This window comes from Ipomoea triloba, chromosome 12 (assembly GCF_003576645.1).
Source record: "Ipomoea triloba cultivar NCNSP0323 chromosome 12, ASM357664v1".
NCBI classification, from domain to species: Eukaryota; Viridiplantae; Streptophyta; class Magnoliopsida; order Solanales; family Convolvulaceae; genus Ipomoea; species Ipomoea triloba.
This window is the reverse complement of record NC_044927.1, coordinates 1,659,000-1,686,088: the sequence shown is the minus strand read 5'-3', so window position 1 is coordinate 1,686,088 and position 27,089 is coordinate 1,659,000. Positions and strand designations below refer to the sequence as shown.

General features: G+C 36.6%; 4 protein-coding genes and 1 non-coding gene across 7 annotated transcripts; 3 read left to right on the top strand and 2 right to left on the bottom strand.

Annotated features, from left to right (window-relative positions):
- Positions 1-1,223: 1,223 nt before the first annotated feature.
- LOC115998793 (GDSL esterase/lipase At1g74460-like) lies at positions 1,224-4,383 on the top strand. The gene is made up of 7 exons (XM_031238450.1): positions 1,224-1,500; positions 1,748-1,896; positions 2,179-2,403; positions 2,806-3,052; positions 3,522-3,580; positions 3,767-3,856; positions 4,168-4,383. The coding sequence occupies exons 1-7, from the start codon at positions 1,224-1,226 to the stop codon at positions 4,381-4,383; spliced, it is 1,263 nt and encodes a 420-aa protein (XP_031094310.1).
- Positions 4,384-5,781: 1,398 nt separating this feature from the next.
- Positions 5,782-8,088, top strand: LOC115998335 (UPF0548 protein At2g17695). The gene is made up of 5 exons (XM_031237877.1): positions 5,782-5,874; positions 6,925-6,983; positions 7,073-7,249; positions 7,369-7,567; positions 7,775-8,088. Exons 2-5 carry the CDS (start codon positions 6,925-6,927, stop codon positions 7,952-7,954), a joined length of 615 nt encoding a protein of 204 aa, XP_031093737.1. The 5' UTR covers positions 5,782-5,874; the 3' UTR covers positions 7,955-8,088.
- A 522-nt stretch (positions 8,089-8,610) lies between these two features.
- Positions 8,611-8,760, top strand: LOC116000550. The gene has a single exon (XR_004094128.1). It is a non-coding gene; the product is annotated as a U4 spliceosomal RNA (small nuclear RNA).
- Positions 8,761-8,789: 29 nt separating this feature from the next.
- Positions 8,790-14,292, bottom strand: LOC115998513 (serine/threonine-protein kinase STY17-like). Of its 2 annotated transcripts, XM_031238095.1 has the most exons (16): positions 13,903-14,292; positions 13,417-13,531; positions 13,026-13,099; positions 12,728-12,847; positions 12,354-12,408; positions 12,081-12,191; positions 11,780-11,830; positions 11,487-11,653; positions 11,302-11,409; positions 10,592-10,665; positions 10,147-10,322; positions 9,596-9,691; positions 9,433-9,513; positions 9,277-9,330; positions 9,057-9,191; positions 8,790-8,982 (listed from the first exon to the last, which is right to left on the bottom strand). In XM_031238095.1, exons 1-16 carry the CDS (start codon positions 14,100-14,102, stop codon positions 8,917-8,919), a joined length of 1,683 nt encoding a protein of 560 aa, XP_031093955.1. In that variant the 5' UTR covers positions 14,103-14,292; the 3' UTR covers positions 8,790-8,916. The 2 variants fall into 2 exon arrangements, 1 of the variants encoding a protein (XP_031093955.1); XR_004093906.1 differs by lacking the exons at positions 8,790-8,982; positions 9,057-9,191 and having other exon boundaries at positions 9,596-9,729.
- Positions 14,293-20,557: 6,265 nt separating this feature from the next.
- LOC115998163 (ankyrin repeat domain-containing protein, chloroplastic-like) lies at positions 20,558-24,814 on the bottom strand. 2 transcript variants are annotated; one of them, XR_004093844.1, is made up of 8 exons: positions 24,059-24,814; positions 23,908-23,984; positions 22,345-22,443; positions 22,118-22,216; positions 21,710-21,808; positions 21,533-21,631; positions 21,024-21,338; positions 20,558-20,937 (listed from the first exon to the last, which is right to left on the bottom strand). XR_004093844.1 is itself a non-coding variant. In XM_031237654.1 (7 exons), the coding sequence occupies exons 1-7, from the start codon at positions 24,789-24,791 to the stop codon at positions 21,222-21,224; spliced, it is 1,323 nt and encodes a 440-aa protein (XP_031093514.1). In that variant the 5' UTR covers positions 24,792-24,814; the 3' UTR covers positions 20,943-21,221. The 2 variants fall into 2 exon arrangements, 1 of the variants encoding a protein (XP_031093514.1); XM_031237654.1 differs by lacking the exon at positions 20,558-20,937 and having other exon boundaries at positions 20,943-21,338.
- Between the last annotated feature and the right edge of the window lie 2,275 nt (positions 24,815-27,089).

Below are 27,089 nucleotides of genomic sequence, written 5' to 3'. Positions count from 1 at the left end.
ATTAATTCTAAAAATACCAATTTGAATTGTAAAATAGGGATAAAAAGGCTTGTAATAAACACTTGCCAAACATTAAAAAGGAAAGAAGATGAGGTGTTCTGAGTCTTTATTCGGGCCTCGGGGGCTGGTCCGGAGCAAATCGGGTTCTCCGAAAATCTTTTTCATAAAGAGAGCTCATTTGCCACTTAAGCTACTTCATTGGATTAGATTTGTACCACTATATATACAAGAATTTTTTAGAAAGATATTGAATGATATATTATAGAGACTTCTATTTAAAATGAGAAGACAGATTATTTAATTTAATCCCCTCGGTAAACACATAATTTTTGGTAAACCGTAAATACCCAAGTCCATAGTAAACTTTTTGTGCTAAGGATGTATCTCTTCGACTTTTCTGTATTTTAGCCTGTTGCTTTCTTGTTCCTAATTAAACAATAAAATCCTACAAAAAGCAGCTAGCTAGCTACCTATATAAGTTAGCGATTGGACGCAACTTCGGAGGCGGCGATCAGAAACATACTACGGAGTAATTAAGAATGATTAATCAATAATTAAACTGCACGCACCTACTTCAGATCAAACACATACGTTCTAATTAAGAATCTATAGCTAATCTACTTCTAAATATAGCTTCAAGTAGATCAGACAACAGTATCATATACGGAGTATAATAAATATTGTTGAGAAAAATGGGATCAAGAATTTACGTTGGCTGCAACTACGTAACCCGAGCTGGTTGAAAAGTTATTTTAGTAACTACAAGCTAAGTTTCAAGTTCAACGTGTTGTCTATATATTGAACTTCTTATTTTAAACCGATCAGCTATAAGCAACTTAAACTGTTTTACTTGTAATTTAATTTTTTACTTATTAAGGTCACAAGGTAAGGCGTTTGTGAGCAGTTACAAACTTGCATACTTTCATGTAAATCAAAATTTTCTCATTCTTTCGGCTTACAAGGATATACTTTGCCTACTCTAAGCAAATCGAAAACGATGTTATATAATATTATTCGAATAATTCCATTGCTTAATAAACCAGACAGCTGATGAGTGACTTCATGCGTGGGTGGTTTTCTGTTTTTCTCCATCCCCAACGTTGAAGCCATCGACGCTAATGATTTCACCTTCTTGTTGCTTTACTCATAGCCTCTTCCATATAAACTTCAAACCCATCATTATGTTCTTTCAATTCATTACCTGTAGAGACAGAGAAAATTAAATGGCGATGAGGAATCATCAAAACAACGAAACCGGCTTGATCCTCCTCGTACTACATGTTTTCTTGATCATCGTTATTTGTTGGCAAGTACCTGCGGCGAATGCGAAGAAGGTGGAGACGGTGTATATATTTGGGGATTCCACGATGGATGTTGGGACAAACAATCACCTCAAGGGAAGCCTTGCCACTGCTAACAATCCTTATTATGGGATTGATTATCCCAACTCCAAATCCACTGGGAGGTTCAGCAATGGCTACAACACTGCTGACTATATAGGTATATTCTATATATTATATTATTCCTTCTTTTTGGGAAACCTGCAACCACTATGTAAGTTGAGTAAATCTCGTTTTAGGGTTCTAGCTAGCAATTAGGGTTCTACACATGATTGGTTTCTAGTATTTGTGAAAATAGACTTAGGATTATTAAAACATGCAAGCACAATCTAAGATTGCATTAATTAATGTTAGTCCCTCCTGCTCTAATAATGACATTTTTTTTTACCTTTGATTACTATAAATAGTGAACATGTTTGGGGACTACAAGGAAAGCCCACCACCATTTCTGTCACTGATTAAAGATAAGTGTAATTTCACCCAAGAAATACAGCGCGGAGTGAACTTTGCCTCCGGAGGATCTGGCATTTTGGACGATACCGGCTTCAAACATTTTGTAAGTCTCCCCCCCCCCCCCCTCCCCACACCCCATATATATATATTATTGTTCAGGTGAATTACATTTATCATTTCCAGTAACTTAGATTTGTCAACTGTGCAAATGTGCAAGAACCACAGCTCTAATTTGGCTGCCACTATTATAACCGCTATAGTCTTATCGTTCTCCCACCCAGAGCCTAAGTCACGTATAGGCCAGGCTATGACCTAAGCTTTTATTTCCCCCCATTTTGTATGTAATGTAATGTTGTTGAAAACACAAATTGAATGAAATGTGCAGAATGTGGTAATCCCCTTGGGGAAGCAGATTAAGCAATTTGCAACTGTTTGTGATGATATCACAAAGGCAATAGGTCAAGCCAAAGCTCAACATCTACTCCAAAATGCTTTCTACTTATTGAGTGTGGGCAGCAATGATTTGTTCGACTACAAGAAATATGGCTCTAATCTCACCACACCGGACTTCATTGATCACCTCGGTGGTTTCCTTGCTAGCCATTTAGAGGTAATTGTAAAATCACCGTCTTTTAATACTCGCATTGTCTCATTGATTTTGTTATTTTCACTTCTCCAGAGATAAATAATCATCTGAATAAATCAGGGAGCCTTAGAGCAACCTCAACAATGCAAGTTTTTTGAGTGATTTTTGCAATGCCATATAGGAAAGATAAGAGGAAAAATGGAGAAAAAAAATTCTAAAAAAAAAAAAAGTTTATTCATGCCCGGGGGTGCATACGCGCACCTGCATCACTTGCTAGACTTTTAATCTGCCTTAATGAACCCTACAAAAGTTTTGCATTTGCAATAATAAAAACCAGCAAATTAAAAAACCCCTCCGCCATATATGTTGAAATACCACATCCAAGTTTTTGCATTTGAAAAACTATCTAAACAACTCGTATTGTAGAAATTGTACCACCTCGGGGCACGAAAACTCGGGATTATCGGCCTCGCGCCAATCGGGTGCTGCCCGTCCATGCGTGAGCTTACTTCAGATGGAGGTTGTGTTGACGACGTGAATGAAATGGCTGAAAATTTGTACAAGGCGACTGAGATGGTATTGCAGAATATGAGTTCATCGTTCAAAGGACTGCACTATTCGTTGGGGAATTCTTACAACATGACAATGCCTGTTATTGACCCAAAGTCAAAAGGTAAATATATCTGTTAGTTGAATTAAGTTCAATCTTTGAGCTGAGCTTTATGGTAATTTAATTAATATCTTATATGTTTTTAACACAGCACCCTAATGAATCGTGTATTTTCAATAACTTTTTAAATGGTTAGAACTTTCAACCACCTTTAATTAGGTAGTTAGAAAATTTTGGCTCGTGGAAAGAATCGAAACTTAATTCTCATCCACTTTTAGCGGATTTTTGCCTTATATGTTTGTAAACACATTTCCACCCCTATAAATCATGCATATTCAATCACTTTTTAGGTGGTCAGATTTTTCAATCACCTTTAACTAGCTAGTTGTTGGAAAATTTTGAGTCTTGGAAAGAAACCTAATTCCCATCCACTTCCCTTATGGTAACCATGGGTATTGGTCAGAATTCGAGAACACAAACATGATCTTCCTAAATTTTCAACAACTTTTGTTAACGGTCATCCTTTTTGTAGCATCGAATCTTGTATGTGTTCCTAAGAAAAAGAATGTGTCTATTTTTGGGGTCTCAGAGGTGCGTGGAAACACATAAGAACATTTGAGGAATCAGTAGTCGATCCTATTTCCAGTAAGGACAATTCATAATTGAATCCGATTTTGACCATTATTATCATATCCATAATAGTGAGAAAAAAATACCCAGCTTGGCCATCTCAAAGTTGTTCAAAAATAGTGATAATGACCCTTTGACTTATGCCAGATTAGTCAGTTCAATTTCTCAATGGGAGAAGGAAGGGATATAACTCAGCAGCAGAGTGTCACCTTGATGTGGTGGTGTTACCGACCCATGGTTGGTAATTCTAACGAACAGTTATTAAAATATTTATAGTGGCCAGAAATATAATCCGATTTCAAACCACAAACCCTAATAAGTTTCCGACTGTACTACTTTTTCAATGATCGTCCAAAATTTAAGATTTCCTTGTAATATTAAGTCAACATACAAAAACATTTCAATGTTGAATAACACACATAAAAGATTCAACCCCGGACCATTCAATCCCATCCCGCGGTTTTTATTCTTAACAACATTTATTTGTACTTGATGATAATGAGGTCACAATGTGACATTGATAAGTTTTGGATACAGTTTTTAAACAGGTGAAGAGAGCCTGCTGTGGACATGGAAGATTCAATGGAAAAGACAAATGCACTAAGAAATCCCATCTCTGTAAAAATCGCAATGCAACATTGTTCTTTGACTGGGTTCATCCTACACAGATGGCATCAGCCATGGCAGCTGAGCTACTGTTCATTAGTGCACCTCCAATTGTTACACCAATTAATTTTGGCCAGTTGGCTGCTATTCAAGTTTGAGGAGATGATCATCATAATCCAACCAATCCTTGTACTACATCTATTACTATATTGTTGTGGTTTTTGTACTGATATATATGTCTGGTTGTTTGCATACGGTCAATGAATAGGATTGTCTACTTATTAGTTCGGGAGTCCCTTTCTATGTCTGATCGTAGGGAGTGGTTTGTTAACTCTCCCTCATTTATCTGTAGTGTCCTATCTTCGGACCTTTCATAATGAAAGTTTCGATTATGCTTTCAAAAAATAAATTGGCCAATTTTAGGCATTTGCTTATATTGAAGTTTGAGATGATTCAATCCTTGGCTTGTACTTTAATTAATGAGCTATTATATATAGAAGGATTTTAGTCGTATAAATTCTAATTGGAAATTAAAAAAAGGAGAGAAAATATAAAAAACATCTCACAGTCAATCTTTATTGTTGACTTTACGCACAAGGGATCAATCTCCACACTCTCACTAACTTAGAGAGCCCAATCTCCAATCTACCGAACTCAAAAACACAAACTCTGGATTCATCTCCTTTTTCCGCATGACTTCAAAAAGATACAAAAATAAAATTTAAAAAAAAAAACTATTGTTTTTGAAAATAAAAAAAAATAGTGTTTTTTTTTTGAAAGAAAACGTAGCTATTCCATTAATTCATAACATAAAACGTAACCATTCCTTACAGTCAGACATAGAAACAACTTTTCTAACTATATGCTATAGAAAACTTGAATCGCAGACTGTTTCATAACTAGGAAGCTATGTTCCTTCAAGGAGCTTAAAGCTTCATCAAAGATCTGGGTCTTCGTCATCATTCTTTTTTGCTCGCCCAGGATAAGATCAACACTTGCCGAAACCAAACTAAACGATTTATGCTAATGAAAATGAAAAGCCCGTGAAAGTAACGAGAGGAAAAATGCTCGTGAAAGTAACGAGAGGAAAACACAATAATAGAGAAAATAAAAAGTAGGTAAAGTCAAAGTAGGGTTGGGGGTTCAAGACTACCAACACAAACCCAATACTTACCTACTATTATTTTATTCAAAGGGAAAGACAGAAGAAGAAGATCTGTGGCGGTGGTCGGAGGCGGACTGAACTGCGACGATGGTCGAAGCGAAAGCAAACGTAAAAGGTGACCAAAACCGCCGGCTCAAAGCTCCATTAGAGCTCCGGCCAGAGGCCGGCGGTGAAAGACGAAGTTGAGCACAGAGAAGGCGTTTGGTTTTAGAGAAAAAAGGGAGGCTAGAAAAAAAATAGTGTGTTTTTGAACCACTATTAATCTTGCTCTAATATGAACCAAACCTAATTCACCCGACCCGGAAACAAATGGGAAAAGAAACCTTGCAAATCCGAACCGTATGGCAAGAGAAGGTACACGTGTCAAAGATCTGGGCATCTACTCAATCATCCTTCTCCTTTTCTTTGTCTGACTCCGTGGCCTCTCTCTATCTCAGCGGTTTTTATCCATTCCCACCACCGGATTGAACCATTCCTTCCCGCGGTTAGTGTCACTTTGCACTGTTAAATCATTTTTTGTTACTGTTTATACTGCACTTTGTGCTTTCATTTACGTAGCTCAAATCTATGCTAAAATGAAATCACTAAAAGAATCAAACTTTAATTTGCATTTCAGCTGTTCCTTCTTAAATCTTATTCTTAATTTTTTTGCGGATGATTTTGCTTATATGTTCAAGATTTTGCTTAATTTTTTTTGGGTGACGAGAGAAATTGCAGTCACTACTCGGTGTTTACCGGATAATCCCGTCTTATAATCTAGATTGTAAAGGATAACAAGGAGGTAAACTAGTTTAGATTGTCTATAATTGACTGGTTTAAACTAAGAAGGGCAATACTGCAATAGGCTGCTCCCGCTCCCACCTGGAGTTAAATTCGAAACTTTGTTGAGTTGTGGTCCTGAACTTGGTTAAATTAGTTTAGGTTGTCTATAATTGACTGGTTTAAACCAAGAAGGGTAATACTGCAATAGGCTGCTCCCGCTCCCACCTGGAGTTAAACTTGAAACCTTGTGGAATTGTGGCTACCAAGCAAACAATCTGACGAACTTGGTTAGGGTTGTCCACTTGTCCCTTATATTTCCGAGTTTTTGTCTGATTGTGTTCTTGTTTGGGATTGTCCATCTTTTAGACTGTTTTTTTTTTTTTAATTTGTGTGGAGTTTGGTATGGGAGCAGTGGTGCTTTTGAAATTTCTTTTCTGGGGAAGTGGAGGCAAATGGTGGGGAGGTGTCAAGCTGTCTGTCAATCCATTGAACTAAAATTGGAAGATTCTATGGAATAGAAATTAGTTTTTCGGCATGACCTTTTATGCTCATTTATGTTTTAGCTCCCTTGGCAGCAAAAGCCAATCATCCAAATGGACAAAGGGATCTTGGGAGGGGTGGGGTAGATACTTCGGTTAACGATTGTATTGCACCTAGAGTGACTGTTTGAACCCGAATATCAGTAACCAAACTTACTGATATTGAGAACTCAAACTTTTTTGTGTGTGGTTTCATGGAAACTTACTGAAAATCGTGGGTCCATTTGAGACAGATGGTATTCTTATTTTGGGATCGCCCGTCTCCTGAAGATCAGAAGAAATGTATCGGCAAGTGAGGAACAGTTTGCTAACGAGAAGTATCTTTCTTGTGTATTTACAAGACAAATGCTGCAAGTAACTGTTTCTCTTCAATGCAAGCAGGTGTGGCTCGTTTAACTACGACAGTGAATATAGAGGAGCCACTGCAAAGACTGCACTTTCGCTTCAGCAAGATAGAGAGCTCGCCAAAAAGGGGTATTTTGTTAATCATGCCCGTGTTCCAGTTGGTTCGGGATTTAAGACTTTTGAGAAGGGCAAAAGTGCTCTTGAAAGCTGGAGGTCAGTATATAGTTTAACCACGCATCTCTTCAGGCATATTTATATAATATATACTTGTTCTAGATACTCAGCGTTCTCTATAGAGGAAGGTTGTAATTTTACAGTGATGCAATTTGCAGACATTTCAGCTTCGACTGGACATTTGTTGATCCCAAAACTAGAATTGGAGTCGGGGAGAAGTTTTGCGTTTGTGTAAAGGAATTCTTCCCATGGCTTGTGATGCCTTTACAGGTGGTGTATGTTAACGAAACAAAGAAAAAAGGAAAGGGGATGGCGTCCTTTGGTTTTGGCAGCGGAACTCTTCAAGGACACTTACTGGTTAGTTCCTTGATCTCAACGGGATTTTTCTAAAATGCGTTTTGTTTTACACCCCCTGAATCGTGCAATCGTGCAATGTTACATGGACACAACTTTTCCCGTCTTCACACTCATAAGCAGGGTAGTTTATCTATTCAACTTCAGCATTCAAATGAAGAAAACCGAAAACAGGCTTAATCGAGCTTTGCACTTTTTTTGCATGAACAGGCAGGCGAAGAACGATTCTCAATCGCTTTGGATGAGAACGACCAAGTTTGGTACGAAATACTTTCGATCTCCAAGCCTGCCCACTTTCTGTCGCTTATCGGGTACCCTTACGTGCTTCTTCGACAGAAATACTTCGCTCATCAATCAAGTAATGCTGTTAGGAAATACTTGGCACCATAGCTTTGTAAACTATCCTGGCCTCATTGTACTCCAGCTATCTTTGACAGAAATGATGTAATACTTTAACTGCTGTGTTGTATTATAATTTTTAATAAATTTATTTATGATAATCAGCACTAATTCTTGTCCTCTAATTCATTTGAAACTTGGTCTTACAATGTCACCCATATGATTCTTTCAATTCCCTTCTTTTTCACTTCATTTGTGATAAAAATAGACATTATTTTGAATGTGTGACAGACTCACTCAACTGAGAGGACGTTAAAAATTGATTATTTCCTTGACAAGCTATTTTATTGTTGGCTTGTCGCATCAAAAGTCAACTGAGTTGCTATTAAATTTATTTGAAAGCAAATGTTTTCAGAAAAATTGCTAAATGTCTCTGTATCACTTCTTGACAAGTTTTAATAAGTTTGTTTTCTTTGTTTAATAAGAAATGGTTTATATTCATAGTTTTTTAGTGGCCAATACATGAGTTAAAATATGGACCTATTTATATTTGTTATGCATTCATCGGCGTCCAGCTGCGCAAGCAGAGATAAGACAGGCGGTTTTGTGCTACGCTATTGCTTTTTCCGCGTCCCACATCGAATTCTTTCGGAACCGCATGGGAATAAGCCTCTTATAAAAAGCGAGACGCGCAGGCTGATTAAACCATCTTTGCGCTTGGGGCAATGACGCAGCTAGTGAGGTTCTAACCGAGGCGCGTCTATTGCTGGTTGAAAACTATTTCCAAACCCCCTCTAAGGCTTGGGTTTACCCTAAGCCTTAGAGAATTTTTGAAAGGGCTTTCTCTTCTGAAAGCCCTACAATTATAGTCTAAATCTTTTATACGTTAGATGAATTCCTTGGAGTTTCTAATAATTTAAAGGGTAAAGTTGAATAAATTTAGGCTGCCTGTACAAAGTTGACTAACACCAGACGACTTGGGTAGGTTTATTTCCATTTTCAAAGTCAAAATCTCATTGATGGCCGGTTAGGGATTGATTTGGTATCCTTTTTTTTTTGTAATCTCCATCATCTCCAACCTGTGACACAAAAGTGAAGTTATACTCCGTTTGATCTCTCTAACTGGTTGATTTGTGTCAGATTAACGTTGTACCTCGTCAGAAATTTGTTTCAGAATCTCCAAAATTTCTGAGAATTCCGGCCTTTTAGTTGGGTCTTGGTGCCAACAATTCTCGAGCAGTTCGGCTAGTTTTGGATGTGTGTGCTTAGGAATGTTAGGTCGTAAACCCTGATGAGCAATGGCAGTGAATAAAACTTCGAATTTATGTATGCATTAAGATGAGTTTGGTAACTACAGGAAGTAAGATTTTTACCTGTTGCACCACGCCGATTGCAGCTTGTAAAGGTGTTAAGAAGACATAGGGAATCTGCCCAATTTGTCAGATTAGAGAAAAAAAAAAAAAAAAGGATAATGAAAGTGGTACAAATAGCACTTGACACTTGAGAGCAAGGAGATTTTTGCGGCTTACTTCTCCTGTAAGAAGTTCCCATAGCACTATTCCAAAGCTGAAAACATCAACCTTGTGATTATATGGTTTATGCTCAATTACCTTCAATTGGGAAAAACCCACCATGAGTGTAAGAATTTTTCAGGCAATTATTGGCCATGCAATGAATTGGCAATTTGTATACCTCAGGAGCCATCCATCGGTATGTTCCAGTCTCTGAAGTCATGACTCCGGTTTCAGCTTGCACTCTAGCCACCCCGAAATCAGCAACCTTAACAACCTGCTCAAAAGACACTTGTATTGAATGAAAAGAGAAACCTGAAACCAACCAATATCCACATAAGTTAAGTAGGCGCTTCACTGCTTGGAATGGGTGACATTTGCTGCAAGTGAATGCTTAGAATGATGCTTTTTAGAAGGATTCATAAAACTAAAGATTTCTGGGCATTGAATTGACAAAAAGGCAGAATGCGCCGATTTCAGCACTTCATGGAATCCACAGAAAAGATTATTCAATAAAGTATCTTTTCAATGTATTTTTAGTGTTTATCTTTATTACAGAATCCATTATTTTTAGAATGACATAAATCCCTATTAAGCAGATACAGCATAATCATCAACCTATATATGGAAAATGAGAAGATTATTATGCATATGAAATCAAACTTCATTTCAAAAAAGAAGTGGAGGACCAATAACTTTCTCAGAATACTGAAAATAAGAGATGAAACTTACTCCGTGCTCATCCATCAGAAGATTGGCAGTCTTCAAGTCACGATGAATTATGCTATTTTGGTGGAGATAGTACATTCCTTTAGAAACATCAGTTGCAACCTTGAGTAGATTAGGAAGCTTAAAAGCACCTCTTAGCTTGTGCAAAAAGTTGTAAACACTTCCTCTAGACATGAACTCTGGTCAAAACATAACCAAAATGCAAGCTTTTCAATGACGTGGATAGAAGCATAGGTATCAACAGGCTAAAGATTTTTATATTTTTTTAAATAATTGCTGTAAGAAAAAGTTATGAAATTTCTGCAACTATGAACTACATTTTAGGAACTTCATTAGAACCATTTCCCTCATAACAACATTGCAGAATTTCACACAAAAGCCAACAGTGCTCAGAAATTACAAGTACGAATGTACAATGAGGTTATAAATGTCAATTTAAACATCCTACCAGTCACGATGCACATGTTCGGAGGCCGTGTCCGTGCCCCTATAAATTGGATAACATTCTTATGCCTAATTTTCCTGAAAAAAGTAAAATATAAAATCAAAGAGGAGAAGGGATTCTGAATAAGTAATTGGGAAAAGAAAAAGAAAGTGATTCATCTAAATTCAGCAACCAACGATTGTTTGAAGTTTGAACCATATGTCCAAATATAATACTTTTTTGTTTGTCAACAGTTCTTTTTTCTTTTTTCTCTTTGGCATCATAGTTGCAAAATGCATTACCTGACATAAACACAAGAAGTTTGTTTGGAATTTAGAAAGCAGAGTCTCACAAGAGTAAAATCAGGTCTGTGGACACCAATTACTTAGAGTATAGGGGAGAGCATGTTGATGTTATATTATGAACAGTAGTCCCATTTCCAAAAGCTTCAGTTATAAAATCCTGGCAAAACGTTCAGCAATATTTCCTTGTTTGTACAGAAAGTTTCTGAAAGAGAAAAGGTTAAGGTTTTGATAGGAAAAGAATCTCGTACTGTACTGATGTACTATACTAAAGTAATGGCCCTATCTGTAGAAGTGGAATATTAAATACTTTGGTTACAGAAGTAAAAGAAGAAAAAGCTTATCTTTCTCGTAGATACATAAAGAACAGCAGGATATGAATATTGAAGAAACATTCAAAAAGAAAGGCCATGAGCATTTCATATAGCCTACCTCATGATGTAGACTTCCTGAGTGAACTCTTTCAACATGTCCGCATTCAAGTTTTCCGGCTTTAAGACTTTTATAGCCACCTCTTGGCTACAATATGTGCCTTTATACCTGAAAAGATTTATGATATGACCGACAAGGAGTGCAACCACAACTGAAACTCAGGATAAGGATCATATGCAACTTACAGATCTCCAAATGTTCCAGATGCAATTTTGTTTTCAAATTTCAAAAACTGTGAATCAATTTCCCAATCATCAGTTCCATCAGTAGGTATTTTTACACATTCAGAATTTGGTTCAGGCACTGTTTGGTTCTGCTCGTTGTTAGGAGTAAGTATGAGTTCTGGTTGCACCTACAACATATTTTCAGCAGAGTTATTAGCTGCTCAATAATGAAATCCAGAAGCACTGAATCAGTATGAGGAAATATTATGGGTTATTCAAATCTTTCAAATATAAGCAGGAAGAAGAAAAGCTACCTTAGTCTTAAAAATTTCCTTTTGTATCTCACTCCTAAGCAGCTCAGTTTTCTGGATATTCATATAATTGATTCAGTATAAAGCAAAAGGCACACAGAACAAACAAAAATTTATGTATGCTGTAATCCTAAATTACACAAAGTATTTTCAGGCATTAAATCCTGACATTGTGGATTATTCAATTCAACTTGCTCTAACATTCATTAAAGCAATGTACTGGTTAAGATATGGTCTAAGCATATAAAAGTTATTGACTGAACTATTAGTAAATATTTATCGAGAGGGAGAGACTTAAATATACCTCATATGGCCATCCATCAACAACAAAAACATCTAAGGAGAAGCCATCAGCAGTGGAAAAAACATGAGCTTCTTCAATGTTCAGTCCAATTTCAGAAAGTATAGAAGTTAACTGGAAATTTTGAACAAACACATTAAACATAAATTCTCTTATACACTTGCTAGATGTGATTGCAACCATACTGTAATCACTTCATTTGTGTTTAGGAAGGATAAGGGGGATAAGAAAATAGCGTTAAGGAAAAGCAATGTTGGGACATGGGGGAGAACCCACCTGACTAAGAACCTTTGGCTTGTCAATTGTTGAAAAAGTGACCTCATGCATGGGCCTGAAAGATTTATTTTAATATAACAATATGTTTAATGTGTAAAAACAATCAATTTGAATAGTAACAACAGTGAACTCAACAAGATTTCCGCTGAAGCAACTACATAAAAGAATATTCTAGTGGATATATAATAATACTTCTATATGCATATCCTTTCACAAAGCCAAAAGAGAACAAAAGTCTGAAAATGATTGAAAACAAATTGGAATAGCTAAACAAGCTAGAACAAAAAGCTCCTTAGGTCTTGTAAACTCATAACATCATGCTCTGACATTTGCTTGACATTCACACATTTTGACAAAAACAAACATTAAATTACCTGTAAATCCTTGAAGGTAGATTGCTTTCGTTATCTCCATCATTTGCATGAGTTTTGTTATCATTAAGTTCAAGTGTCTGAAGATTAGGTGATAAGCCAAACGTTGGAGGAGGGTGGAAACTGGAATGTAGGGGAAGAGTGAAAATTAAATGGCAACACAACTCAAATGGAGAGATAAAGGTAGGGAACTAAAGCAATAAACTAATGAGTCTATGACACTGAAATCAAAAGATAATAATAAATAAATAATTAATTAATTAAATAACATTCTGACAATAGCAAAGCAACACAACAGTACCTTTGGGCTTCATCTTTCAATGAAGAACTGACATCAACCAAATCTGCTGAGGCTCCATTGTAGTTGGGGTGAACCTACGCTAGGAGATGTTATAGTAAGAAGACAGCAATTCCATATGTGAGTGTGTGCATCACTTCCAGACCTAGATTGTTATGGAGTATAACTTTTAACTGATAAATCAAATCATACTTTTCCTTCCCAACAAAAAAAAAAAAAAAAAAAAACCACCTCACATTTTCTTACTTTGATCAAAAGTTCATTCCTGTTTAATTTGCTGTGCATGAGAAGAGCCACGGTGAATGAAACAAAGAAATGCTATCACCCTTTCATTCTTAATCTTCTTAGCACTAAGCTAGTTTAAAAATCAAAGTACCGATAGAAGCATAGGCACCTGTACAGGGCGAACTTCAAATGCAGGTCTATTCTCAGGGTCCTCAGCTGAACTGAGCAATCTCTTGTGCATTAACACATCCTCAGCTCTTTCCACGTTCACATCCGATGCATATCTGCATCAAACCCGACTATTATGAGTTACTAGCAGTTATAGAAGGCAGTCGCTCATAGTAGTTTATTGCAGTTGCATACTTGTATAAACACTCCATTTGTATACTCTTTGTAAGTATGTGATCTCAATACAAACAATTTCGATATTTAACATCATAGCATGTTATCAATACAGCTAATTTCTATATTTAACACAACCTTATCAGTGATCGCCAAACAATCCACCGTAAACAACACAGAGAGATTAACATCACAGTCGACTAATTCGTAAAGCAAAATCACCGAAAGACAAGCACATAATCGATGCATACACAACATGCGTACATGCACAGAGTCCAAAAAAACACACAGTTTACAAATTATGAAGTCAAACCTTGCGGGGAGGCGACTGAAATGAAGCCAGAGCTGGTCTTCGAAGCCGGGGGATTTGACATCGTCGAGATTCAATTCCTGGAGCCGGCTAAGCACTTGCGTGAAGACTTCGTAGCGCTGCCAGTGCAGGCGGCTCTGCTTCGCCGACGACGGCTCCACCACTGCACGGCTCTCGCAGCTGTCCTTATCATCCATTCCCATTCCGGAAGCTTCTGAAGCAAGGAGAGGAGAGAAATTCAAGGACGAGTGAAGAAGAAGAAGGAGGAGAAATTTCGGTTCATCATATCGGATTTTAGTATCATAAGAAAGGGGAAATGATTTGATTTGATGGCTAAGTAGGAGACAAAAAGTAGAGAAAAGTTCGAGAGAGAAGAAAGGGAAAAAAGGGGGATTTTTCGTATGGGAGACGGTGACCTGTTTCGGAAGATTCCGTTTTTCTAGTTATTTTTTGTGCGCCTTTTTTGAGTGCGAAGGAATCATAGCGTGGGTCCACATTTTATTGGTGGATTTATCCTTTCACATTTTTCACATAATTTTTACAAAAGTAAATACAATTTTTTAAAGAACAAATTCTACTTTTAGTCACCAACTACTATTATTGTAGCATTATCAGTCCCTTTTTTTTTTGATAACTTAAAATTTTGACATTGTTGAATTATATTCTGGATTTTAGGCTTATGAGAAAGGAAAATTAAATTAATTTAATTTCGAGGCCGGCATGTGCGCCACGTACCCTACATGCATTCGGTAGTCTGGTCGGTAAAGGGAAAACTAGCACGTGTAAAATGATATCTGACTACCTATTGCGGTCAGTTTGGACGTCAAGTGTATGTGCTCAGGGTCGTCACCAAGTTATTAGGTCAGAACCAAGCACAAGAAAGATATGATAATAGCTCATTGAGCCATTGGCTCGATAGACCTTCAGGTCAGGTCGGCCAGACATTGTACGCAAGTCGATTTGGGTCAGATAATGGACCAGGTTCCGAGGCGATCCGTATCCGACCAGATCCCTAGTACGAAAGGGTCCGTAGACTGGAGTATATTTCCTATCAATAGTTTTATATTTGTATATATGATAAGATGATTTTATTTTGTGAAATACAATAGTATATAATTCCATAAAAATTCTCACAAATAAATATTACATAGCATAACAAAAGTGGATTAGAGAGTAGGTAAATTTAGTGAGTGTAAGGCTATCCTTAGTGAAAACATTTTGACGGGAAAATTGAGGCATTTGCATCTCTAGATCTTCGTCCGACATCGAACGTCTTCATTTCTTGACATTTTTACTTCTTGTCCCTCACAGAACTACGTATACAAGTATACAACTGTGTATTCGTTAGTTGACGAATATATAATAATACATTGTAATTAATTAGTAAAATAATAAATGGTAATTTTACATTTTCAACAGTACACTAAATAAATAATTATTCTCTTTAAAAATGAGAAACAATTCCTTTCAAAAAAAAAAAAATGAGAAACAATTCAACAAACACCAAGGTAACTTTTAGTTCTATTTTTTTTTTTTTTTTAAAGATTTTAGTTCTAATTAAAGTCTCTAAAAGTAGCGAACTGAAATCTCCTTATTAATAAATTATAGAAAACCCCCTAATTAATCCTAAATGTGAAAAACAACTCTTTCATCTTTTGTTAAGCGGTCAGCGAAGTGTACGTGTTGTTCACTTACTAGCTAGAGAAGGCGATTACTTAGCTTGTCAGACTGTGGGGTGTGATTTTTCATTTCTTTTGTCTTTTATTACTAACACTTTATTTATTGATGTTGAAGTTTAATGAATTTCTCGTTTATTTTTAATTTTGTTTTTAAAGTTGTTTTTGAAGGCTAGCTAGAATGTGCTTAGTTAATCTTATTTTGGAGTACAACCAATTAAGTTGTTTGGTTAATCTTATTTTGAATATAAGTGAATCAATCTATTTGTATTATTTTAAAATACATTAAAAAAATAAAGATAGAAAGATACTCGAATTCAATTCAATTATCTTAGTTTATTACATATATCGACCGAGTTGGGCTAATCAAGTGCAACGATGTTATGATATTAGAATCCAATCAAGAAGATGGGCCAATTCAATAAGCCCAAATTGTTGGAGGCATCAAATTATACTTTAGACTATGGTCAACAAATTTATTTTTAATGTACTAAAAGTTCATTTTTAGCTAATACACTAAATATGAACATTAAAAAAATGAATATGTAATACATTAATAACAAACATTCAATATATTAAAAATAAACATATATATTAGTAGTTACGTTTAATATGCAATATGGGTCATGATCCATAATATAATGATTGGTTGGAGACATATTTGCCTATTTGGGCACAAGATCAGATCTCTTTTTCACAATATATAAAAATAATAAACAATTACAACATTGTTTCCAGCACCCTGAGTGTAATTTTGGTAGGTCCAAACCGAGAAGTTTAATATACAACTCTTAAAGAAATCATACATGAAACATTATAGTTATCAAATCAACTGTGACAACTAAGTTGGATTATAATAATTATGAGATTGCGCTGAAATAACCATTCATCTAATTATACTATTAACAGCACGCCTGATGGTAATTAAATTGGATGGTGGGGGTTAGGTACTTAGGTATTAGTCTTGCAAGCACAATATACAAAAGCAGCATAAATATAATCTACCAATATTCTACCTATAGAGATAAGTTTAACTGTACTATTCTATTTTCTATTTTGATAAATAAAATATAATAAAATAACTATACAATCTGTATTAGGACTTCGTCCCTCCTGACTTTATTTCAACATTTTTACAGTAATTTACATCGGTTTTGTTTGCTTTCGAAAAAAATAACTCTACAACAATAACAACATGAGAATATTATAATGACAAACTATTTTTGAGCCGAAAAAGTAGTAAATTAATATTTGATGTTATAATAATATATAATAATCTATAATTTGCTAACACCCTATTGGTCGTGCTCTGGATCTTTTTAGTATCATTATTACCCATGAACAGAATTTATCTAATATGCATAATTAGATAATGACTGCGAACTTTACTTTTAACCTAAATAAATCCTAGGATATATAGCAAGGTGGAATAATGTTTTGAAAGAATTAAGATAGAGAGAACAAACCTTAGTGGAGTGAAAAGGGCAATAGAGAGAAGAAGAGATGAAAAAGAACTGAGATATTGGCACGGCTCAATCAAAGCAAGATCATCATATCAACCAACAAAACTATATACATGTAATAAGGCTTATACATATAGATACACACATCAGCTTCTGAGTGAACCAGGCCAATATCAGAGTTTCTGTTTCATAATACATACACAGATTGTGAGCTGAGATATAATATATTCATCATTACATATAGAGAGAGAGAGAGATCAGATGATGGGGGGAGCTGAGGAGGAGGAGGAGAGTGAATATAATGGAGGGTTGAGAATGTTTGAGGGGAATTTAAGGAGGGAGAAGAGTGTTACTGTACAGTGTACACTACAGTAGTATAGTAATAGAGAGAGTGTGAATATAATGGGTGCATTTAAAACTGCGATTACCAAAGCCCAAACACTGGGCCATTCCTGCATTTATTTCTTCTTCATTCTCTTTCAATTCTCTCTCTCTCTCTCTGGGAGAGAAAACATGTAAACACAGGATGCCATTTAACCTATATACATATATAATCAAATTAAAATCTATTCCTCCGATAAAAAGTGATGACTGATCTCAACAATTCAAAAAGTCTCATCAATGATTAAGAGTTTTAGTTATAAAAAAAAAAAAGAGCATAGAACTGTAGTCAATTTTCTAATTATTGAGAACTTTTAAGAACATGGTTCATTTTATAATTATTGTAAACTTGAAAGTATAATAATATATGATAAGTTCCTAATCATTGGTTTCTCAAGATGGAGGGTGTGGATGTGTACACACTTTTTGCAGAGAGTTGTTCTCACCTAAACCCTTCCCTATATAGGGTTTCATGTTTTTTTTTTACTAAAACTCTCAACCATTGATGAGCTAGAATAGAAGCCATATATATATATATATATATATATATATATATATATATAAAATTTTGAACAACCTTATGATGCTTATGGTGCCTTTCACTCTTAGGGAAATGAGGATACAATGAAAAACAGGCTTCTTGGTCATCATCTCATGTCTCACTCTTACTATAGTGTAGTGCTGGGTAGAAATAATGTATGTATAACAACTAACCGCATTATATTATTGCCAACCAAGCAATATTAATTTGTAGTTTACGCAAATACTAAGGAATTGAAGTTGTTTTTATCCACTAAACCAACTTCATTTGACAACTTAACAAATCTTTTTATTGCAATACAATAGTATTAATATGTAGCATGATTCTGATAATGAATTTGATTCTTATCAACTTTTTTTTGGTTGAGCTTGTCAAATATGGTCTTGTTAGTATGTTTGACCTCTTCAATGTGGTTTGGATGCTGACAATGTCTTCTTAGTACAATTTACAAGAAATTGAGTTTTCCGTTCATAACCTAAGTAAGTAGTGATATTCAACTTCATAAGCACCTAACTGTGACTTGAGATCAGGTGATCAACCACTCATACTAATTATTGGGACAAAATTTTACTTCTTGTGAGTAAAATAACTCCCTATAGTTATCTTTGACAATGTGGGTAGAGTGCCCTATGAAATAAAGTCTAACTAGAATAAGTGGGTAAATATTGTCAAAAAAAGAATAAGTGGGTAAATAATAAATGAATTTAAAAATTATTATGTTTACCCAATGTAAAAACTTGCACAAAATTTATTATATTATGGTTGTATCACTCCTTACCGACCTTGAGCTAGCCCACCTACTTGTTTTCATCATCTTCATTCTACATACTTATTTACTTATTTACCGTTGACTAATGCTTAATTTATATAATTTTCTTCAATTTCTAATTTTTTACAGGTATTTTTGTGTACTTTAACAACAACCACTGTCACCGCCACCACCACTTTCATCCACCATTACCATTAATTTTATCACTCAACAATAATTATCTATTGATCGACCATTACTTACTACTATAACTATATAATATCGCAAATAAGATACAATAGATTGGTTTATCTACTGCCACCATCACTATTCTCCATTATATTGCTTTTGAGTAGTTTAAGTGGTTCGACCAAGAGCCTACATCCACGGGAGCAAAGGAGATCTTTTATTAATTGTAATAATGAAGCGTCTAGGTTACAAGGCAAAGCCATAACGCATGCTACATTTACAAAATTACCCACTGTACTCAATTCAGCTCACTCCACAGAGACAGGTGCTGAAGTGTAGTGGAGCATAGCATGCAAAATGAAACTACTACACAACTTGTTATCTCTGAATAACATATGAAACATACACATACAACGACCCGAACAGATGGAATTGAAGTAACAACTGTTGCTGCTGAAATTGCTGCTAACTGCACATATATCTATCTATCTTGATGAATTGATATATAAACACCAAAAGCCAAGAAATAAAAAGGTGAAAGCCCATTCCAGGAGCCATTATGCTGTTGCCCTTTCTCACTCAGAGGGACACTGTGACTGTGGTACCAACCAACCCAGTAAGGCCAAGCCATAAATGAGGGGAATCTCTCTTCTCTTCTCTCCTCTTCTCTTCTCTTCTCTTTTCTTTTCTCTCTGCCATACATAAATACATGCAGAGAGAGGGAGAAACAAAGAAAGAGAGAGTGGCCAAGAAATTTAATGCAAAACTAACCAACCAGCAGCAGCAGGGAATCAAACAGCAACCTCTGATGCAAAGGGAAATGGCCTTTTGCTCGTGATGAGCAACCAACTCCTCACTTGTGTCATTTATTGCTCTCTCTCTCTCTCTCTCTCTATCTCTATCTCTATCTAAGTCTAACCACCCAACATTATATTGCATTTTTATTGCCCTTATAAGGACTCTTAGAAGTCTTCTCTTTAGGGATTTCAATTACCCACTCTCTATTATTGTCATTCTTTGTTGCCTACCTACTTGCATCTTTACAAGGTAACATATTCATATATACTCCCCGTCACACTTTGTTTTTAGTTAGTCTGTCTCAAAACTCAAAAGTAAGCACGAAAGGACGAAAAATGTAACATCAATGATAACTTAGAGACAAAAAAGAGCATGACCAACACTCCAAAGACGAATTTTACAATTACCTTGTACGAAAAATGCAATTTTTTCAAAACTAGAAGGTCACAAACAAATTATAGGATAAAAGTTAGTGCATGAGTAGAACCCAAGAACTAAGTCTAAAATCAATTAATTTTTTTTTTTGATTTTTTTTTTTGAGAAAATCCGTGACTGAAGCCGAGACAAGACCAATAGGCAATTCACACATAATATCAAACTTAAAGCCTTACCATTACCAAATTAATTATTTGACCAACTTAACTGAGGTTGTCTCCAAAGATAGACATAACTAATATTGGATATAGGATATGATTACATATATAAAGTAGGTGAGTTAAGAACGTTTAGCCAAGAAAAAGGAGTGTAGCTAGCAGGTACCAATTTCGTATGGTGGTACGAAATGCAACATTAAAAGGATAGGTACACGCAGGACAATTTGGCATGGGAGTATTGATTAAAATCCAACCAAACGCGGTCCAAGTTTCCCTCTAAGAGAACAAACATTTCCATGAATCAAACAAAGTTCTGTTAGGGATGACAACTTGAAAGCTGACTACTCGAAAGCCACCGACGCCTGGCTCGTAGTTTGGGATAAACAAGTCGAGGTAGGGACCCTATACGATCACTATCGTAATTTGAAATAACGAGTCCAGGTAGGGGTCCTACGCAGTCACTCTCGTAATTTGAAATAACAAATCCAGGTAGGGGCCCTATGTGATCACATTCGTAATTTGAGATAACGAGTCCAAGTAGGAGCCCTATGCGATCACTCACTTTGCACATGTTCAGGGTCGGCCATGCATGGTTGACATAAGGAGCCATGGATGGGAGCTTAAAGGGTAATTTATGTGGGCAATGGAACTATATTGAAATCAAGATAAACTTAATTAGTGAATATGCATAAGATATATACAATACCAAATTTAAATACATGAAAAATGTCTTACCAAGATAGTCCAACCTCTTTCCCTAGCATAACTATTGTTTGTATTCTCTGGTTCACATTTCTGGTAATTTGTACACCCATTCTTGGTAACCATCACAAGACCAACTGAATAAAATCGCACTTGGGATCAGAGCTGGACAACAATGCTGATCCCAGTGGCTTCAAGTTGGCTATCTGTCTAGCGAATTCAATCAGCAATTCAGCTTGCCGATATTTTCTTACTATTGTTAGGAAGTTGTTTCAGCAATTTAAGAAGTTCGTAAGTTCTGATGTTCCTTCCCGAATGGAGGCAAAGATCAATCGGAGTCAAACCATCCTGCAACAGAATGAGCGTGCAATCACTTGACACGGATAATGGCACAAAATCTTCATGGAGCAGACAAATAAACGATATGCACTTCCATCTAAGAGATTTTGATCTAATATTCAGGTGTATATGGAACTGTAAATGTCACACTGTAACCTAGATACCTTAGAATGCAAAAGCATGGAACATAAAACGTTCCTTACCCGGTTTCTTAAAGTCTTGTCAGCTCCTTTTAATAACAAAAGTCTCACTACATCTGTTCTCCGGGACTGAACAGCAAGGTGAAGAGGTGTCCAGCCATACTGCATACGAGAAAGCATTCCCTAGTAAATAATACATTGGTAAGCTATAAATTGAAGGGATGATAGTTTTATGCATACTTCGTCCTGGAGGTTTATATCAACATTATACAAGAGAAGTATCTTTATCATCGGGCTAGAGGCGGCCCAAACAGCATAATGCATCAATGTTGCTCCATCCTGTTATCAGCAAGAAGAGAGAATTCAAATGCATGAAAATCTTAGTGCTCAATAAGATAATTCCACAAGCATGTTCCTCTAGCTTAAGAAAAAAAAATTGATGACAAAGGCCAAAAACAAAACCCTACTCCAACTGACATGTCTATATATATATATATATAATATAGACATCCCTTAGTAATTTGAAGTGTCCATACAAAAATTAAGGCGACATCAAGCCTACAACATATGCAGTTAAATGATTAAACTATGTTTTGACCCAGAGCACGAATTAAGAATATCAAGCATATAGTATACTTCCCCACTTACTTTATCACGAATAAAGGGATTTGCTGATTCTCTCAAAAGAAAGTTGAAAATCGCGTGCTTTTTCGCAAGGATTGCTCTGTGAATTGCAGTCAAACCATCCTGCAAGACAGATTTATAAAATCCAAAGTCAATGTCAATATGTTATATTCCTAAAGCAGCATTACTACTACTTGTCAAATGTACAGAGAAGCGGAAAGAGTCTGTAACACTGTTCTTGTCTAACATACCTTGTCAGGAAGATTGACATCAACGATGTGTTTTAACAAAGATCTGGTGAAGTAAAACTCTCCCGAGGCAGCAAAAGTATGGAAAGGTTGCCATTTTCCCTGAAGCACATCAAAAGAAACCACAAATCAGTATAACAGTGCATATAGAAACCCGCACCATTAACATGGAACTGGAGAAGTAATCAAGCTTCATTGGTCCAAATATCAAGACAGCAGCAGTTGAAATGAGAAGTAATAATTTTGAATTTTACTTATTATTATTTTTTATTTAAAACAAATAATGTGTTCAAAATAATCTGGACAGTAAACCCAACACATGAAGAATGCAAACAGGCCCAATTACAACTAGTGGCATTTCCATTATTACAGGCTGTCGACTTCTGTTACAATGTAGTATCTGTCCATAGCTACTTTCCCAACCTAACAAAGAGTCAACAGTTGCTTCCACTGAGGCTCGAACCCACTCCCATCCATGTGGGAGTGTAAACCGGCCAACCGGGTGCCACTAGACCACAAGGTCTTTGGAGGATTAAAACGACTTTGTTACTCAAATCCATTTACTCTTGTAACAAAGTTAGCAATGAAGACACACTCATGTTCATATGCAATGAAAGCAAAGCTAGTTTCATTATCCAATGAACCTAAATCCATCTAGATATTCATTGTAACTTACAATGTCCACATATAATAAATCTTGATCTGTGCTAGTGAGACTTGAGTAATGAATGAAGAAATTTTATACACAGGTAACAAGTCAGTATATCTTCCAGTTCGCCCAAACATAATTTGACAAATGGCTCATCCCAACAACTGTGAAAATCTTCACAAAGAATGCAAGGTCCAACATCACAAATAAGATACAGAGTAATTCAATTAGCAGCCCTTAAAGTTTCAGTGCTATATTAGATGACAAATACATAGGTAGAGAATGAGCTGGCTGCTCAACAAGGGAGGGAAAGAAGAAAGAACTCTGTCAGTAGTTGGTTCCTGGTTGGTACATTGTGGGCAATGACACAGGATCAAGCCTGGCACTCTGGCAGCCACACTGGACACAGGATCAAGCCTGGCAAACGTAGTGTGAGAGTTTCAACCAATATGGTAGGCTCCTTGTGGGCACACACTGGTCTTCCTAGCCAATGGGTCGGTAACAAGTCACGGTGACTTATCCCTCCACTATCCTATGGGGCACCCCTCCTTGTGGGCAAGCACTGTCCTCCCAGCCAATGGGTCAATGACAAGTCACCATGATTTACCCCTCCACGGCTCCACTACCCTATTGGATACCCCTCCTTGTGGGCAAGCACTGGTCCTCCCAACTAATGGGTTAGTGACAAGTCACCATGATTTACCCCTCCACTATTCATCCTATCGTGCCCGGAGTGTGGGCCTGAGGGAGCTAGGGAATTTCAAAATCAATACATGCTTATTAAAATTCCACTCAATATAACTGATTACATTTCCAATCTAAGCATGTTTACAGGCATAAATAAGTATATACATACATTAAATACAAAAGAAAAAGAGTTGAAGCATTTCATTTAGGATGAGATGTTGGGAACTCACAGAGGTAGCAACTGCCAGATCAGGGAACTTGTTATTCAACAGAAGTTTTTCCTCCTTGGAGAATAGCTTACGACGGCCTACACAATTGCAAAATCAATGCACTGAAATAAAAAATCAGGGAAAGAAAACACGAAGAGACTAAGAGCAATACCTTCAGATGTCTTGTTTTCACTAGGATCATAACTCTCACTATTGAAGAAGTTTCTTATATCATCCAAACCGCCGCCGTACACAGCACGTCTCGGATTCCTCGGCGCCACTCTGCTATTGGAAACAGAGAACTCTTCTTCGCCACCGCTTAACTCCTCCTCGTCGCTCTTCTCTTCCTCTTCAGGAAACACGGGGTTATCAAGTACGATCGGCTTTAACTGCTCCAGCTTTTGATCAACTACTTTCGAGTAGTCCTTCTCTACATCGGGAATAGGTCTCAGCAAAAGGCGTCTCCTCTCCACGCGCCTCCCGAACTCAATTTCCAGCGCGAGGCGCCGCTTCTCCTTCTTTGTGATATTAATTTCCCTCTGGACTTGAGTCCACTTCTCCGGAACTAGATTCTCAGGCTCAGGCTCAACTTCATCCGAATCCTTCTTCTTCTTCTTCTTATTCTGCCCAGTAATACCGCGCTCGCTTCTCGGGCTAGGGCGGAGATACGGGTCGTCGAAAATGCCTTCTTCGAAAACAACGCAATCGCCGATGATTGGTTCTTCGTCTTCGTCTTGGACGAGGCCGGAGTGACGGGGAGCTGAGAGGCATATGGAAGTGTTTCTGGTGAAGGTTAGGGGTAGAGATGGGAATTGAGGTTGAGGGAGAGGGAGCTTGTGTGAAGAAGGAGAGGGGGAGAAAATGGAGTATAGCTTGGGGGTTTGGAGGTTTAGTAGAGCTGACATTGTTATTTGTTAGGAGACTGAGACACAGGAGAAGAAGGTTTATTTGGATAAGACTTTCACGCTTGTCACTTGGGCTAGGCAGAGTTGGCTTTAGCCCACTGTAATTTTAAAAATTGCTTATCATACTATAAAATAATATTGTCAAATAATATATTTAAAAAATGTACATTATATTACCCGAACTAGGGCTGGAAACGAGCCGAGCCGAGCTCGAGCTCGGAAGTTCTCGAGCTGCTCGAGTCGAGCTCGAGCAGCTCGATTGTTCGAGCTCGATTTCGAGCTCGAGAACAGGCTCGATTTCGAGCTCGAAATCACGCTCGAATTTTCAGCTCGAATATTATGCTTGAATTTCACATGTTTCATCATACACTTACTGTTTTATCCATAAATAAATAATACAAAAATTTAAACATTCAAAAGTCCAAAATAAGTTCACAACTTCACTTCAATATCAACTACACTTAAAGCACTCAAAATAAGTAAGTTCACTGGCCCACTTCAATATCAACTACAAGTCAATAACAAACACTCAAAATAAGTTCATAGATCTACTTCAATATCAATTACAAGGCAACAACAGTAGTCATCCTTGATTCCAAGAAAGATCTGTTGAATTTGAAAAAAAGAAAAAGAAACATAATATTAGATAAGTGAAGAATGCTAAATATTTGTTTAAAAACAACAAAAGAATAACTTACTTTCATGAGTTGGATACCGGAAGAAAAATTTCTTGATATGATTTCTCTTTCCTTTGAATCACGAAATCCTAAATTCAGTCTACTAAGGAACCGATTAGTAGTACAGAAACCTCTTACTCTTCCTAAAAAAAAAAAAGAAGATAAAAAGTGTGTAAGTAACCAAATGCTTTAAAAAGATAATCACATCATCATCATTTAATATAAAATTAAACTTACTTTAGTTTTGGCAATATACTCTCTCACTACTTCCATGTCAACCCTTCCATGATGTAATGGAGGAATAGAAGATGAAACTCCATCACTGGGCAAAAAGTTTAACTTTGTTTGATTATCAACCACCTGCAAAAACAATACAAATACTATAAATTTATCTGGAAGTCCTACTCTGGTTGAACTTGATATTTGGAAAATTTGGGCCAAAAATTCCTTATCAATCTTTCCCAGAAAATCCTTAAAGTTCGGTCAGTTTCTGGTTAATACTGTCCAAAAATTCTGCCTGGCGCAGTCAGGAAAGAAATTCGAAAACAAATACTTCCAATACTCTTTTTCACTTGAATTTTTTTGTGTAGGACCTCAACTTATAACTTTTTCACTTGAATTTTTTTGTGTAGGACCTCAACTTATAATACTTGCACTTGAATTTTTTTGTGTAGGACCTCAACTTATAATACTTGAACTTGAATTTTTTTGTGTAGGACCTCAACTTATAATACTTGAAATCCATAAAAAGTTTGAGTAGAAAAGTTGTATAATACTTGAAATCCATAAAAAGTTTGAGTAGAAAAGTTGTTCCAATAAACACAGAAAATTCCGTGAACTTCTTGGCAGAATCTGGTAGTTTTTGTTCCTAAACTAAAACAGTGTTCTTGAAGTTTCTTGTCCATTTATCATTCTGAACTAAAACTGTGTTCTACACACAATCCACAGTTCATTATATTCACATAGCTATACACAATCCACAGTTCCACACTTCCACAGTCCACACATACACATTAACACATTAACCATTAGTCCATTACACCCTAAACCCTAACACATAATATTGCTGGTTCTTACATATACATAATTACATATACACATTACACCAATAATTACATAATTGCAAATACAATATAAAATAATAGAAAATAAGATGGGAGGAAGGCAGGTTCTTACTGGCGAGGGTCGCGGTGCTGGTTCGCAGGCAGTGGACGAAGGCGGAGGGGAGGCGATGCTGGTTCGGCCGCAGGCGGTGGGTGAAGGCTGGAGGGGGAATCGCGGAGGGGAGAGTCGGCCGGTCGTCGGTTGCGTAGGAGAAGCAGAGTGAAGGCGAAAGGGAGGCGGTGGGTGAAGGCCGAAGGCGGAGCCGTGGAGGGGAGAGTCGGCCGATCGTCGTCTCGTCGATGATTGCCGGCGGTCGTCGGTTGCGTAGGAGATGGCCGAGAGGCAGAGACGCAGAGAAGCAGAATGAAGGCGGAGGGTAGATTGCAGAGGGTTAGAATTTGGTGACTTTGGCCTTTGGGGGGAATATTAGGATTAGAATTTATATATATTATATTTTATATTATATTATACATGGCTCGCGAGCGGCTCGTCGAGCCACGAGCCTAAAGAATTATAG

Coding starts and splice junctions, on each gene's coding strand:
- LOC115998163 (XM_031237654.1), bottom strand. CDS start 24,791: ATGTCAGCTCTACTAAACCTCCAAACCCCCAAGCTATACTCCATTTTC. Junction 22,444..23,907: donor ATCTGGCAGTTGCTACCTCT/GTGAGTTCCCAA, acceptor GATGTGCTTCAG/GGAAAATGGCAACCTTTCCA. Junction 21,809..22,117: donor ATCCCTTTATTCGTGATAAA/GTAAGTGGGGAA, acceptor TGCTGATAACAG/GATGGAGCAACATTGATGCA.
- LOC115998513 (XM_031238095.1), bottom strand. CDS start 14,102: ATGGGAATGGATGATAAGGACAGCTGCGAGAGCCGTGCAGTGGTGGAG. Junction 9,331..9,432: donor GGGAACTTCTTACAGGAGAA/GTAAGCCGCAAA, acceptor CAAATTGGGCAG/ATTCCCTATGTCTTCTTAAC. Junction 8,983..9,056: donor TGAAACAAATTTCTGACGAG/GTACAACGTTAA, acceptor TTTGTGTCACAG/GTTGGAGATGATGGAGATTA.
- LOC115998335 (XM_031237877.1), top strand. CDS start 6,925: ATGGTATTCTTATTTTGGGATCGCCCGTCTCCTGAAGATCAGAAGAAA. Junction 7,250..7,368: donor AGTGCTCTTGAAAGCTGGAG/GTCAGTATATAG, acceptor TGCAATTTGCAG/ACATTTCAGCTTCGACTGGA. Junction 7,568..7,774: donor CTCTTCAAGGACACTTACTG/GTTAGTTCCTTG, acceptor TTGCATGAACAG/GCAGGCGAAGAACGATTCTC.
- LOC115998793 (XM_031238450.1), top strand. CDS start 1,224: ATGGCGATGAGGAATCATCAAAACAACGAAACCGGCTTGATCCTCCTC. Junction 1,501..1,747: donor CAACACTGCTGACTATATAG/GTATATTCTATA, acceptor TACTATAAATAG/TGAACATGTTTGGGGACTAC. Junction 2,404..2,805: donor TCCTTGCTAGCCATTTAGAG/GTAATTGTAAAA, acceptor CTCGTATTGTAG/AAATTGTACCACCTCGGGGC.